General features: G+C 38.7%; 1 protein-coding gene across 1 annotated transcript in view; it reads right to left on the bottom strand.

The window, feature by feature from the left end:
- Positions 1-16,421, bottom strand: part of LOC121873208 (ras-related GTP-binding protein C-like) — a 91,957-nt gene that overhangs the window by 37,586 nt on the left and 37,950 nt on the right. Inside the window, exons 3-5 of the mRNA XM_042376561.1 lie at positions 14,018-14,246; positions 6,895-7,072; positions 1,468-1,604 (exon numbers count right to left, since the gene is read on the bottom strand). Coding sequence (XP_042232495.1) covers positions 1,468-1,604; positions 6,895-7,072; positions 14,018-14,246 — 544 coding nt within the window. The remainder of the gene's footprint in view (positions 1-1,467; positions 1,605-6,894; positions 7,073-14,017; positions 14,247-16,421) is intronic.

Genomic DNA, 16,421 nt, shown 5'->3' with positions numbered 1-16,421 from the left:
TTGTAAAAATTTTTACTTTGTTTTTTATTTACTAATAAAGATATGTTTACTGTAATATTCTGTGCTTATTAATACCTGTACCCTACAAATATAATACAGCACAATACTTTTATAATGTATCAGTACTGTAATGATTAAATAAAAAACTGTTATATTTGGCAATGGCTAAGCTTACCCGCCACCAACCCTCCTCCCAGTAGAAAGGTCTGGGTGAAAAATTTGCCTTATTATTCAACTTGTCATCTAATTTTGATGTCAAATTATACATCGTATATTTTCTTGTGTGTTTAATATTTTATATTGACCATGATAAAACATACACCGTAAGAAGCTGATCATTCGAGAATATAAATAATAAATGGTGGAGTGTGTGTGTGTTGGAGGTGTGTGTATCTCCTCCCTCCTGCCTCCCTGCCAGCATCATGCCTCCCTCCAACTCGCAGTGTCTCACACAAAAGAATGTTTGTATGATGTGGTGTTGGGGTATTCATTAATGAATAATAAACAATATTGTATTGCTAATGACAGTACAGTGGTTTGTTGAATAGTAGTGACAATTGTAGTACGCTGCTATTTTTCAAACGACTGTCATTGACGATGCAATATTGCTTATTTATTAATTAACATCAAACCCAGACACCCCTATATTGTATGACATAAATTTAAGTGTGGTTAACTGCGTGGTGGTGAATTAAAAGATCAGCTGTTGAGGAGCTTAGCGCTTGGCAACACTGGTGCATGTTATTCAGCTTTCTTACTCCACATTTTAAATTCTTTATGTAATGTAATGTTGAAGGGATACAATGTGATAAGTGTAAGTATAAAAATAATGTATTTTAGTTTTCATGTTTATTCTAGACATCTTCAGGTCCTGAGACCTACTAATCCCCGACCCAACAGTGGGTGACCTGACATTGTATCAGGTCAGTAATATGAGACCACCAATACCTCACCTTACCTACCTCCACCTGACATTGTGTCAGGTCACTTACATGAGATCCACTAATCCCACACAGCTCCAAGGGAGTGGAAAATACCAGTCTTTGCTCTAACACAAAGCTTCATTCACGACCATATCATATAGATTTTTAGATTAGTCCCTCTTGGAAAACTCCCCAGTACACAGAAACTTTATGAGGATGTGGGCAAGTGTTTGTGCAAGATGCATAGATTACACACTCGGAAAGTTTTTCCAGTACTGTATATCATTCTAAATACTACTTAAGTACTGTATAAATCTTGATTAAATAAACATGGACACTCTGACTATCGATCAAAATATAAATTGAAAATGAATGCTTTACACTCTCACATTTCATTTACGGAAGATTAAATAATCCACTCTCATTCAAGTGCCTATCTTATAACAAACAAAGCTTGTGTAAAGCTAGCAATCCTTTAATTACTAGCTCTAAACCAATAAACAAATCTGAAACAAATCATAAATCTGCATTACTCAAAACTCACAGATATAAATATGTTAAGGAGATTCTCAAGCGTTGGAAGCTGTGGTATAAGCTTCTGAACAACCTTACTGAAGGCTTCAAATATACTGTGGTCATAGATGGATGTAAGGTAGAAGCTCAGGTGAATCTGTTCCATGCCTGCAAAGACAAAGGACATTTTCAAAAGTTCAATAAATACATTCCAAAATGATTTTGTACACAGTGATATGGAATTCGTAAATTGACAGAGTGAGTAATGAAGAAAAGAGCACTTGATAAACTAAAGGCAGGAAAATGTCATGAACATTTAAAAAGTACCAATGTGTATGGAATAAGTACAGTACAACACTTGATTTCCAAATAATAATGGAAAGGAATTATTAATTCAGTAAAAAAAGAATATGTGTGCAAAAGAGGTACATTAATGGGAGTTCTATGCAGATAGAGTAAATCGTTGACAATCGACACTACCTTGATGGAAGGTGGTCCAAATGATCCAAATTTTTGGATATTCCAAAAGTGTTTCTTTGGGTAGGAACAAGCCATTTACAGTAGGGTCAGGATACCTAGCGACTTTATATAAAGATTTTTTTTACATCGCGGGCTACCAAATTTATCGACATTTTCCTATACAGGTATATAGCGATATTTTTTTTATTTCACGAGGGAAATCTGGCAGGAAATATTTCAAATTTATCACTACAGGTTGTACCTCTTTAGTCCGGCATTCTGTGGTCTGGAAAGTCCCGTGGTCCGGAACGATTTTAGTTTGTCCAATAGGCAGCTCTTTTTTTTTTTTTTTACTAATCTGAATTATTATTATTATTATTATTACAGGAGTATTAAATTTTTGCCCCTCAGGCCCCAATGTGGGTCAGTGACCTATGCCCGGGTGGGCTAATCCCCTTAAAAAAAAAAAGCCGCGGGAAATTAAGGTTTGTTTACATCCGGCAGTTCGGCTGCTCTCTCTCTCTCTCTCCTTGTCTATACAGAGTACAACATTTAACCCTTCAATATATATGAGCAGTAAATAAGTGTTGCTTTCATATTCTTATATAGAGTAATGACGATATGTTTTCACATGTGCGCAGTCTCACTTTTTTTTTACCATTAATGGTTAGCTACTTATATTGTTCCATTTATTAACATTAAATAACATTACAGGTACTTCAAACAACCATATTAATTTTTTTACATTAATTTTACTAGAGCTAAAATCAGGGTCTTATTTTCTTCAGTTTTATATGTAGAACCAATCAGTCACTGGTTTTGTAAGCTTTAACATAAACAATGCCGGCAGCCGTCTCGTCTCTAATATTCCACGTACAGTGACCCCTCGGTTAACGAACTCAATCCGTTCCAGAAGGTCGCTCGTTAACCGAAAAGTTGGTTAACCGAAACCATTGTTTCAATGGGTTTTTGGGTAATTGGTTCCAGCTCACCGAAAATTTCCTAAATTCAACAAAAATGGTAGAAAAGTTCACTTACTTTGAGGTGTGTATGTAGAAGGCTCCTGGATGATGATGATGATGATGATGATGGGATTTAGAATGGGGAGGAGGAGAAGGAAGAAGAGAAGGCATTAGGGTGGAAGAGAAGTCACCCCATGGCGCCATTTCACCCATAAAATTTTAGCTCTCTTGGTGTAATTCAAGATTATTTTCTTTAAATCAACACTGCACTGCATTATATATTGTCAATATGTAAAATATATTTCAAAATGACCAATAATTTGCTTGGAAACACAGAAAAAAGCATTTAGTTGAAGAGAGTCTCAAGCAAGATGTTACCTCCAGTGAAAACAGAGAGAGACTAACGCCTGTTTGCTGTGTTAAGAGGCTGGATGCCGTGCATTAAACTAGTCACTTTACCTTCAATTATGTTCAATAATTGTTGAAATGACTAAAAAATTTAATATTAAACTTTTAAAATTATTGAATAGTATAAACTTCTTGATATTTACTAAAATAGTAAGGAATTTAAGCCCTAGAACCGATTAATGTATTGGCGGACTGATACTAAAGCTGGTTGCCCGGTCAGTGCAAGCGAAAACATGTTGAGGTCGGTTCGTAAGAAATTCGTTAACCGAATTGAAGATCCTTATGGAAGGCAGTTCGTTAACCGAAATTTCGTTAACCGAGGCGTTCGTTAAACGAGGGGTCACTGTATTATTAATAAATTGTATTGTTAATTTTGCACACACAAACATTAATTCAATAAAAACAAATTCAGAAACATTAATTAAAATATATATGAACAGTAAATAAGTGTTGCTTTCATATTCTTATGTAAAGTAATGACGATATGTTTTCATGTGTGCGCACTTACATACGCGATCTCTCTTTTTTCTTTACCATTATCATTAGCTACTTCTATTGTTCCTTTTATTAACATTAAATAAGATTACTTAAAACAACCATATTAATTTTACTACAGCTACAGCCAAGGTCTAATTTTCTTCAGTTTTATATGTAGAACCAGTCAGTCACTGGTTTTGTAATCAACGAAAACAATGCTGTGTCATTTCCTCATGTGTTTTAATATTCTACGTATTATTAATGAATTGTATTGCTCATTTTGCACACATAAACATAAATTAAATAAAAAAGACATTCAGTAATAAACAATAATGAATCTTTTGTACATAAGAAAAATGACGCTGTTTACACGATTATGCACGTCGTCTGCATGTTGGCGGGCCGTTCGAACCCGTCGAAATTCAAGTTTCCGCCGTCAAAATTTTTATTTATTTATTTTTTTGTGTTCCAATAAAATACGTTAAGAATTAAAAACTCGCGAAATTTGAGAAGCTACTATACGACATTTAACCCTTCAATATGTCTTCAAAGAGACCATGATGCAGAGAAAGTGGTGCTAGTGCTTCCAAGCATAAGCACAAGTCACTATCTATCCAGGAAAAGGGTGAATTTCCATGGTCCAGCACCGGTCAGGTCCCGAGGTTGCCGGACTAGAGAGGTACAACCTGTACTATTAAAATTATCGGAATTATCCAATACACAGTAGACTCGCAACTTACGCGAGGGTTATGTTCCTGGGACCTCGTGTAAAGTTAGAAACACTCCTAAATGGCCCTTAAATCACTATACAGTCGACCCTCGTTAAAACGGACTAATAGGAGGGGAAGGGTGTCCGTTTTAGCTGATTGTCCGAATTAACCGATATGTGTATGTTTATTTGAGCGCCCCGTCATAGGAGTCCGTTTTCTCTCATTTCAGGGCACCTGAGTCTTCCGTTTTCTCTTAATCTTGGAGTGCAGTGCACCAGAGACTTCGTTATTCCTTAGTAATGACACAGAATTTGATATTGCAACTGGGGTTGCAATTTTTTAGGCAACTTAGGTATGTCTGATTACAGTTGGAATTTACAAGATCCATTGTGAGTGATGTTTAAAGCTTCAACTGTCTTTATGGTTGGTAAAACTCGTCAAGTCTGTCAGTCTGAGTGGCATGTGTGAGGCCTTGTGTTTGTACAACCGCTAAATATATAAATATATAATGTTATGGTAATTATCAGAAACACACATAGGCATGACTAGGTTTATTACAAAGTGATGAAAAGGATACGCTCAATACTGCACAGTGGGTAGTCCACAAAACATGTAGCTATGTGTATGTTTATTTGAGTGCCCCATCATAGGAGTCTGTTTTCTCTCATTTCAGGACGCCTGAGTCGTCTGTTTTCTCTTAATCTTGGAGTGCAGTGCACCAGAGACTTTGTTATTCCTTAGTAATGACACAGAATTTGATATTGCAACTGGGGTTGCAATTGTTGAGGCAACTTAGGTATGTCTGATTACAGTTGGAATATTCAGGATCCATTGTGAGTGATGTTTAAAACTTCAACTGTCTTTATGGTTGGTAAAACTTAAGTCTGTCAGTCTGAGTGGCATGTGTGAGGCCTTGTGTTTGTACAACAGTGAAATATGTAAATATATAATGTTATGGTAATTATCAGAAACACACATAGGCATGACGAGGTTTATTACAAAGTGATGAAAATTATACTATCAATACTGTACAATGGGTAGTCCACAAAACATGTAACCATGTCTCTTTATTTGAGTGCCCCGTCATAGGAGTCCGTTTTCTCTCACTTCAGGATGCCCGAGTCGTCCGTTTTCTTTTAATCTTAGAGTGCAGTGCACCAGGGACTTTGTTATTCCTTAGTAGTGGCACAGAATTTGAAATTGCAACCCCAATTGCAACTGGGATAATCCCAGAACCAGAAATTTGATACAGACAGTTCAGATTTCGTCCGATTTATCCGGACGTGTTGGAGTGAGAGGAGAAAAGGGAAACTGGTTCTTGATAATAGACGGATATCAAAGGCTGTATTGAATTCTAACCAATGACTAGTAAGAGAGATGTAAGTAGCTGACATTAGTAGAGAAAAGTATTAGTTTATTGAGTAATTAGATGAGCTGTACTTGGGAGGTGAGTCAGATGGAGTTATAATGACACTGCTCTTGAAAATTATTCTGGAGCAGAGTTAGAAAGAGTGTTTTACTAGGAAATCATTAACAGTTAATGTGAAGAAAAAAAAGCAAGTGACGAAAATAACAGAGTAAAGAGACTATTCAGTTCACGTTCTTTTGAGTGACACTTGTCACCTGTTACTTATACTTCATTTTATTTCTGTGTTGTTCCTGTCACCACCAATGTGGTATATCTATGTGAGTACCTATTTATGTCTCTTATGTGTCCATCAGTGCTTGCTTAGTTACATTTAAGTAATTCAGTGTTGTTTCACATTAGTTAATTTCAGTGTTAGTTATTTTATATGTTTATGTAGTGTTAACTTAATCCAGTGCTTTATTTTTATTCTATATATTTAAGCAGTTCTTTTGATGTTTCGATGTTTAGTATCATTTGTGTCTTAAAGGTTTCGATAGTGAATCAATTTGTTGTGACAGCCTACAAGGCTCTTTATTGTGTTAATATTTAATTTAATTAAATTCTTAAAGGTTAACTTTCTCTATTTTTATTCCCTTTTAATTTACTTCACTTTTTTTGTTTGGTTACACCTAGAACCTGGATATTAAAGTAAATTAAGAGACGGCAAGAGTAATGATGAGTGATGAGCTGACTCTCAGAGCTACAAAAGAGAAGAATAAGAGATGGATTGATAAATGTATATACTAAGAGATAACCATGTCAAATAAGGCAAAGATGGGGACGTGTGGAAGAAATGCTGAACAAACTTTTGAAAAGCTACTGTACTTAAGTATTGTACATAATAAATTAGTAGTTTCTATACACTAACTTAAGTACAATTGATGAAGACTACTTTTATTTTAGCTCGAATATTGTACTTTTTCTTTCCAGATTACTTGTACAGTCCTGTAACAAATCACAGTATTTTCCACGCCTCTTTTCACAGGTTGCACTACACTTATACCACATACCAAAAATAACCATGATTACATTACCTGCATCTATAAGTTCATCATTTGCTCTTTGATGAATATCTCTTTGGGTCTCAATCTTCGTGTCATCTGAGAGACCATCAACTTTGTGAATGAATACTTCAAATCTCAAGTGTGGGTTGACCTTGTGTGCTCTTAACACAGTCTGGTGCAATCGGTTTAATGCCTCCATGTAATCATCCTGAAAGAAAAGAATTTTTTTTTACTGCTAACTTTAAATACTCCTTTGATAATTTGATAACAATATAAAGATTATAATAAACATCATCGCCACTAATACAGAAAATGCACCGTTTTTAATTTACTCCCTGGTGTAGCCTATCCCCTTAATTTTAAGCAGAATTGTAAAAAGTACCAGTATTGTTACATTGGCAAAATGTTGCTCAAGTAAAAGTAAAAGTATCCAAAGTTCAATGTACTCAAGTAGAAGTAAAAAGTATCTCATTTCATAAAGCACTCAAGTACTGAAAGTAAAAAGTAAAACAAAATTTATTGTCTCAAACATTAAAATAAATCCATGTTTATTTGCAAATCTTTCTATTGAGATTAACAATAACTGATTCTCAAAATTATGGCTGTCCAATCGGGATCTTTTAGACCTAAACATAAGGCCAGCATGGCTAAACAGACACTCACAAGCAGCAGATGCAGGTAATGGGGTGTTTGGGGTGTTAAGCTTGAGAGATAAGTTCCCAACTGTCGGAAAAGACCTCGGTAGCTCTATTCCATCCCCTGGGCATGCCAAGTACAGTAGAACAACGATATAACACGAGATACGTTCCAAGAGAGGTCGCTTTAAACCGAATTCGCAATAAATTGAAGTGTTGTTTTAATGAAATAATTTAGTTTGGTACTTGAGAGAAACAAAACACTAAAATCACTGACAGTCTACCCAAATGCACCTCATGTTAAAGTTACAGTGTTCATTTTTGGTGGATATCAACGAAATATGATGCAAGAGGCTCAGACAATGACACCAACGATGTTGCTCTTTCCAGTATATTTTCGGGACCATCCGTAAAAACAAAAGAAACATAACATGCGCATTCAAAGTGGCGCTTTATTCCACAACTAACACAAAACATAATATAACATATTCACATAAATATGGGGTAACCTAGTTTATATCTAACACACCCTTTTAAACTAGGGTACAACTCTTATAATACCAAACTTCTTTAGTTTCTCTTTAGATACTGGTTTAGTGAACAATGTTATTTTCTGATGGAACATACTGCAGATTAATAATACAGGTTGACCATCAAAAATCTGGCAATCGATAAACCGGAACCTTCAGTTTACCGGCATGGATTTCGGAGAGCATTTTCAAATTTCCTGCCTTGGCGCACCATTGTTTTCTGGACGCACCGTTCATGTTTTGATAGCGCTGTACTCCAGAATCAGATGGTGGGTCTTGCTTGCACCTGCTAACAAGTATTCATGCTCATTCCTTCTGATTTTATCATTTTATCATTTAATTAGCCTGGTAAACATTAAAATTTCATTTGCATTTCATTTAGTGTTTAATTTTTTTTTTTTAAAGGACTGTAGAGGTAGTAATTTTCTGTTAAATATACTGTACAGTATTACCCAGCTTTACACGGTTTCACTTTCCTCCGCTCATTTACACCTTGCCATAACCAGCTACTCATATACGCGTGAAGTATAATTTTTTATTTTATTTAGCTCATAAAATTCATACAAATTACCCGGCCAGAATATAATTTACATTGTTGGAATTCTTACAATTTGATGATCATTTTGAATATAAACATCATAGATTTTGCATTAGACATACAAATTTTAGATCTAATGTTTACTCTGAGTAAATATGTTATCTTTTGTGCAAAATATATGACATTTATATTCAAAATATTCCTGGTCTTACAAGGAATCCAGCAATGTCAATTATATTATCCTGACTTTAGTCTGAGGTATTATTTATTACTAAAAAGGTAAATATTCTGGTTTTCCCACACATTTATCTGGTAGGGAGGGTTGGTAGGGAGGGTTGGTGGGGAGTGGGTGGGGGGGAGGGAGGGACTGACCGACCATCTGGCACGGTGTGAAGAATATTTTTTTTTTTTATTAACTGAAGATATTTGTTTTAGCTCATAAAATTCATACAAATTACCAGGCCAGAATATAATTTACATTGCTGGAATTCTTACAATTTGATGATCATTTTGAATATAAACATCATATATTTTGCATTAGACATACAAATTTTAGATATAATGTTTACTCTGAGTAAATATGTTATCTTTTGTGCAAAATATATGACATTTATATTCAAAATATTCCTGGTTTTACAAGGAATCCAGCAATGTCAATTATATTATCCTAACTTTAATCTGAGGTATTATTTAATACTAAATGTTAAAATCTAGTTTTTTCACCCAACCTTTCTCTTGAAGGGAGGGTTGGGACGGACCGACCATCTGGCGCGGTTGGAAGAGGGGGGGAGGCAAGGTGGGGTACTTTGATTGACAGATAGTGTCGTGAAGAATATTTTTTTTTTTTATTAACTGAAGATATTTGTTTTAGCTCATAAAATTCATACAAATTACCCGGCCAGAATATAATTTACATTGCTGGAATTCTTACAATTTGATGATCATTTTGAATATAAACATCATAGATTTTGCATTAGACATACAAATTTTAGATATAATGTTTACTCTGAGTAAATATGTTATCTTTTGTGCAAAATATATGACATTTATATTCAAAATATTCCTGGTCTTACAAGGAATCCAGCAATGTCAATTATATTATCCTAACTTTAGTTTGAGGTATTATTTATTACTATACCTGGTTTTCCCCCAAAATTTCTCAGAGAGGGAAGAGCCAGCGAGTGTAGTGTGAGAAGAGGGGGAGGGAGTTGAGTCCATTATTTGAATGGACATTAACTTGGCGACTGTATTTCTCTATTTCTCTTAAGTATTAATTGTGTGCATGTACCATCATAAAATTAAGATGTTATTTTTACTAGAACATAGGTATTGTGTTGGAAAAAGTGGAGTTTGGGGGTCAGCTGGTCTCTATTTCATTTAATCCCATATGTTATGTTATTAACGTTATTCACTTTACGTTTCTCACTTTCCGCGGTACCCTGTGGGTTACATTAACCGCGTAAAGTGAACACACACACACACACACACACACACACACACACACACACACACACACACACACACACACACACACACACACACACACACACACACACACACACACACACACACACACACACACACACACACACACACACACACACACACACACACACACACACACACACACACACACACACACACACACACACACACACACACACACACACACACACACACACACACACACACACACACACACACACACACACACACACACACACACACACACACACACACACACACACACACACACACACACACACACACACACACACACACACACACACACACACACACACACACACACACACACACACACACACACACACACACACACACACACACACACACACACACACACACACACACACACACACACACACACACACACACACACACACACACACACACACACACACACACACACACACACACACACACACACACACACACACACACACACACACACACACACACACACACACACACACACACACACACACACACACACACACACACACACACACACACACACACACACACACACACACACACACACACACACACACACACACACACACACACACACACACACACACACACACACACACACACACACACACACACACACACACACACACACACACACACACACACACACACACACACACACACACACACACACACACACACACACACACACACACACACACACACACACACACACACACACACACACACACACACACACACACACACACACACACACACACACACACACACACACACACACACACACACACACACACACACACACACACACACACACACACACACACACACACACACACACACACACACACACACACACACACACACACACACACACACACACACACACACACACACACACACACACACACACACACACACACACACACACACACACACACACACACACACACACACACACACACACACACACACACACACACACACACACACACACACACACACACACACACACACACACACACACACACACACACACACACACACACACACACACACACACACACACACACACACACACACACACACACACACACACACACGGATAAATTATACCAACACCACCACGAAGCTCACCACCACTTCTTCCCCGAGAAGTCCGTCAGATCTCACCCAGCTGACTTGCCCTGGATCACACCTCGGATCAAAAGACTTATGCAACAGAGAGACAGAGCCTTTCATCTCAATGACCACATCCGCTACAGGTCACTTCGCAACAGAGTCATCCGCGAAATACGCACTGCAAAGAAGTCCCACTACCCAACCAAATTACAACACCTGAAGCAGACCAACATCAGTCAATGGTATGGTAAGCTTAAAGAACTCTGTGGACTAAACAATATGACACACCCCCTCCCCTTCCTTAGCCATCTCACTAATGTTGACGCAGCTGAGCAAACAAATAACCATTTCGCTACTATATGCCAGACGCTCCCACGGCTTGACACAACCACTCTCCCTGCTTACCTACCAGCCCCCTTCCCACTGACTTAGTAGAGGAATTTGACGTAGCAAAACGCCTGGACAAACTAAAATTAAAACGCTCTACCACCCCCATTGACTTACCAATGAAACTATTCAAGGAGTTCTCCCCGGAGCTTGCTAAACCCCTCTGCTCCATCATCAATGCTTCTCTCAGTCAAGCCAGATGCCCAGCTGACTGGAAGACCTCTTATGTATCACCAGTGCCCAAGTCAACCAGCCCACAATCCTTAAATCAGCTACGACCTATTGCAATCACCCCAATACCCAGCCTAATCTGTGAAAGTTTTGTGTTTGACTGGGCTTATGCTGATATTGCAGGAGTCGTAGACCCTCAGCAATTTGGCAACATGAAAACTTCCTCCACCACTCACTGTCTTGTCAGCTTTCTCGATTACATATACCGCCATCTCGAGAAACGAAAAACGTCTGTAGCTGTCGCCTTCATTGATTTCACTAAAGCGTTCGACCTAGTCGACCACAATATAATCATAAACAAAGCTATTGACCTCGGGCTTCGGAGAAGTCTCATACCATGGCTTACAGACTTCCTCAGTGACCGACGCCAAGCTGTACGCTTCCGAGGGGCTGTCTCCACCTCTCAGTCACTCACCTGTGGCGTCCCCCAAGGCACCAAGATGGGACCACTCTGCTTCCTTATGCTCATCAATGATGCCCTAAGAGAAACCCCTGCTCGCTGGAAATATGTCGACGACTCCACCATTGGGATCAGCGTCAACAATTCTGCTCCCAACTATACCGCCCTTCAGGATTTATTGAACAGTCTCCAAAACTGGGCCACCAACAACCATGTCACCATCAACCATACCAAGACCATGGTTATGCACATCAACCTCTCCTCCGACATTGTCCCACCTCCTTCCATTACCCTAGGTCCGAACACACTCCAGGTTGTAGATTCCACGAAGCTCCTCGGCGTCACCATAGACAACAAACTAAATTGGAAACCACACGTCAGTGAAGTTGTCAAATCCTCCAGTTTCCGTCTCCACCTCCTCCGCCGACTCAAGTCCCTCGGAGTTCCTGCACACGAGCTCCTCAGTGTATACACAACATTCATACTTCCCAAGCTCACCTATGCCTCCCCCACCTGGTCTTCCTCCCTAAATGCCACACAACGTAAACACCTAGAAAAAGTGCAAAAGAGGGCATGCAAGATTATTCTCTCCCCTTCCTACTCCACATATCAAGAAGCGCTCAACACACTGACCCTTTCGACTCTCACTGACCATCACCACGGCCTCATCTGCAAATTTGGTAAGAAGCTTCTACACCATCCCCGACACCGGCCCCTACTACCACCTGAGATCCCCTGTCCGAGAATTGCTGTTCGACACCACAACCGCATCCAGCCCATACGTGCACGAACTGATCGCTATAAGAACAGCCCAGTCCCAACCATTGTAAAAATTATCAATAACATGTAATAAATCAGTGTATTCACTCCCAGTAAACACTGCTCCCTACACTGACACTATGTTGAAATGAACTGTAGTTTGAGCTGATCCCCATCTAAGTTACTATATGTCTTATTTGTGTCACTTATGTCACTTGTATATTATTTGTAATTCGTAACCCATTCCCCAAATATGTAACTGTATATTTTCAGCCTTCTGGCTGCCAAGCTCTTTCAATAAACCGTTAATTATTATTATTATTACGCACGCACGCACGCACGCACGCGCACACACACACACACACACACACACTACTGATTGTGGCTGGATCTGACCTGACCTGATGGCTTCACCTGACCTAACCTGAAGGATGGAGCACACCTGCAGTGTCCCAAGCTACTGGCCTGGCCACGTGGCCACACACCTGCCCAACCGCATCCAGCCCATACGAGCACGAACTGATTGCTACAAGAACAGCCCAGTCCCAACCAATGTAAAAATTATCAACACTTAATTATTATATATCATATTTGTATCACTTATGTTACTTGTACATCATTTGTAAATCAAGAGAACCATTCCCCAATTATATAATTGCATATTTTCAGCCTTCCGGCTGCCATGCTCTTTCAATACTGTTAATTATTATCACACACACACACACCTCTCTCATTGTTTGTTTGTTATATCAACCCCCCCCCACGCACCAACCGCCAATGTACTGATTACTGTACTCATATAATAGACACTGCTAACTCCCTGAGATCCAGATTTCCATGTGCTAAACTAGTGATATGCGGTGACTTTAATGAGTTAGACATCAGTGACATCACCCAACACCTCCACCTTGCACAAATAGTTAACTTTCCCACATATGGGAATGCCACCCTGGAATTAACTTGGGATATATACTTGCGAAAATGAGCTAAGGGGTTAAAACACACACACACAGTACTAGTAAATACATGTACATACCTGTGCATCTATGACAAATACAAGTGCTCCATGTCCTCCAAAAATCTTCTCAGAATCAAATGATGGCTCAAAGAAATCAATTTGTCCAGGAAAATCAAGAATCTTGAACTGAACAAAGGAGGAATTTGAGATATTTTCAGATTCAATCTTGTTTGTTGACTCCAAGAAGAGAGTTTCATTTGGTGTCATTTTGTGAAACACAACCTTCTGAATTGAAGATTTTCCACTCCTACAAATATAAAAATAGATAATTTAATTAAAACACAATTGTGAAGAAAACAAAAGGCTTGATAATGATAATATATTCTACAGTTACTGTGATTACTGTACAATACTAAAAAGCAAGGAATAACTTATACAGGAAATTCAAATAAATGAAAAACTCATTTACTAGTTATAACTGAAATATATATACAGTTAGTCAGGTACAGTATACATCGAAAACAGACATATATGCGGACTGCCAAAAGTCAATGGATAGTGAATCAACAATTTTCAAGGCAATAAATCCCATAATAATACAGTACAGTACAACAAATTCAGAAGGTTAGGAACCAGCCACCCCCCAAAAACTCCCACCTACCATTGATATATCTCTGTCGTGCACACTGTCATGCTCTATCAAGTCAGTCTCCATAATGGCATTATTAAATAAAAATTATAAAGTAGAGTCAATAACTTTATCAGGATACCTTATTTTATTTTATTTCTCATCATAATAAATAGCTTCTCTTAGAGTAATTTCTTTGTTAGGTTGCTATGTTGAAGGAGGGAGGAGGGAGAGTAGATAAAGTAAGACGTCACCTTCGAAAAACTTTAATCTTTTATTTTCACGTAAAAATACATATACAGTCAACCCTCACATTACGCGGTCCCGCATTCCGCGGTTCACCGTTAACGCGGTGCCCTGCCGGAACCTAACATGCTCACATTCCGCGGTCGTGAACCCCATTACGCGGAGAGCGGCTGGCAAGCCGCGCCATTTTTGGATCCAAACCTCCCGCCATCCGCCATGTTGTGTAAGAGGAGCGAAAATGGTGCGCACAAGGTCGCCCAGTCATCAAAACATTACCAGTTCTTCACCCGCCACCCACTACAGCCGGCCCAAGTCAGTGATAGTGATAATTATAGTGAGGATATGGACTTAAATGAACTTTGGGGGGTTTGACAAAGAGGCCCTGCAAGCCTCTGTGGTGGATAGTGATACAATTGATACAAGTGATACAGGTGAGGGCCAATAATCTGCCCTCTGCCTCGGAACCAACCGCCCATCCCCGTGTGCCCAGCCATCTTTTCTACTAATGTAAGTGTTAAAAAACCTAATATTATTGATATTTCTCTTAATTATTAATTGTGTGTGCATGCCATCATAAAGTTAAGATAATATTTTTACTACAACATAGTTGTGTGTCGTCAAAAAGTGGAGTTTGGGGATCGGCCTGGACTCCATTTCAATTAATCCCATATGTTATGTTGTTCACTTTACGCGTTCCTCACTTTCCGCGGTACCCTCCGGGTTACATTAACCGCGTAATGTGAGACCCAACTGTATACTTTTTTCTGTTTTTGAAGACTTTATATTATTTACGATGAATAGTACGCCATAAGAGGCTGATCATAGTGGAATATAATATTAAATCAATAATACAGTAAACCCTCGCACTTCCGGACCTCTCATATGCGGATTTTGGTTGGTCCGGACGACATCTGGATGTGGCAAATTCAAATCCGGTCTCTCTCTTTCAGTCCATGTGCCATATTTACTCAACCAGTGCTAAAATGGACCCTGTCTGCATCTCCCACCACTACTCACAGCAAGCATCCCTACTCAGTCTCGCTTGTAATCTCAGTGTGTATACACCATCTCGCTACCTCTTTTGTTGTTCCTCGTGTATTTTGTGCGAGATTTCTTGTGCCTTGTGACTGTTGTGAAGTGTAATGATGGCACCCAAAAGGAAGTGCACGAAGCTTACTAGTATAGCTAAGAAGCTGGAGTTGTTACAGATGTTCGAAAATGGTTGGTCTATAGCGAAAATCGCGTCGTTAAGCAAACAGTGTCTGATACCCGAAAGGCTAAGGGCTCCCTGCAGTTACAACTCCTCCCCGACTTACGACCTACTCGACTTACGACTACCCGCACTTACGACCTACCTCAGTCGTACCAAAATTTTGTCAAATTACATATTTTCGAGTCCCAACGTCAGTACACAGAGAAATTTTCGTTTGTAATTCACTTTAAAATGGCTGGCAAGCTAAAAAGTGAGAGTTTTGTGGTGCTGAGAAGAAAAAGAGACACCCATTTGAGATTTTCTATCTATTATTTAAGCATTTTCGACTTAAGACCTGGATTTGGGTCCCTAACCCTGTCGTAAGTCAGGGAGGAGCTGTATCTGTAATGAAATAT

This window comes from Homarus americanus, unplaced genomic scaffold (genome assembly GCF_018991925.1).
Source record: "Homarus americanus isolate GMGI-L3 unplaced genomic scaffold, GMGI_Hamer_2.0 scaffold32929, whole genome shotgun sequence".
In the NCBI taxonomy this organism is placed as follows: Eukaryota; Metazoa; Arthropoda; class Malacostraca; order Decapoda; family Nephropidae; genus Homarus; species Homarus americanus.
Note: the sequence above shows the minus strand (reverse complement) of the source record. Positions and strands in the feature narration are given on the sequence as shown.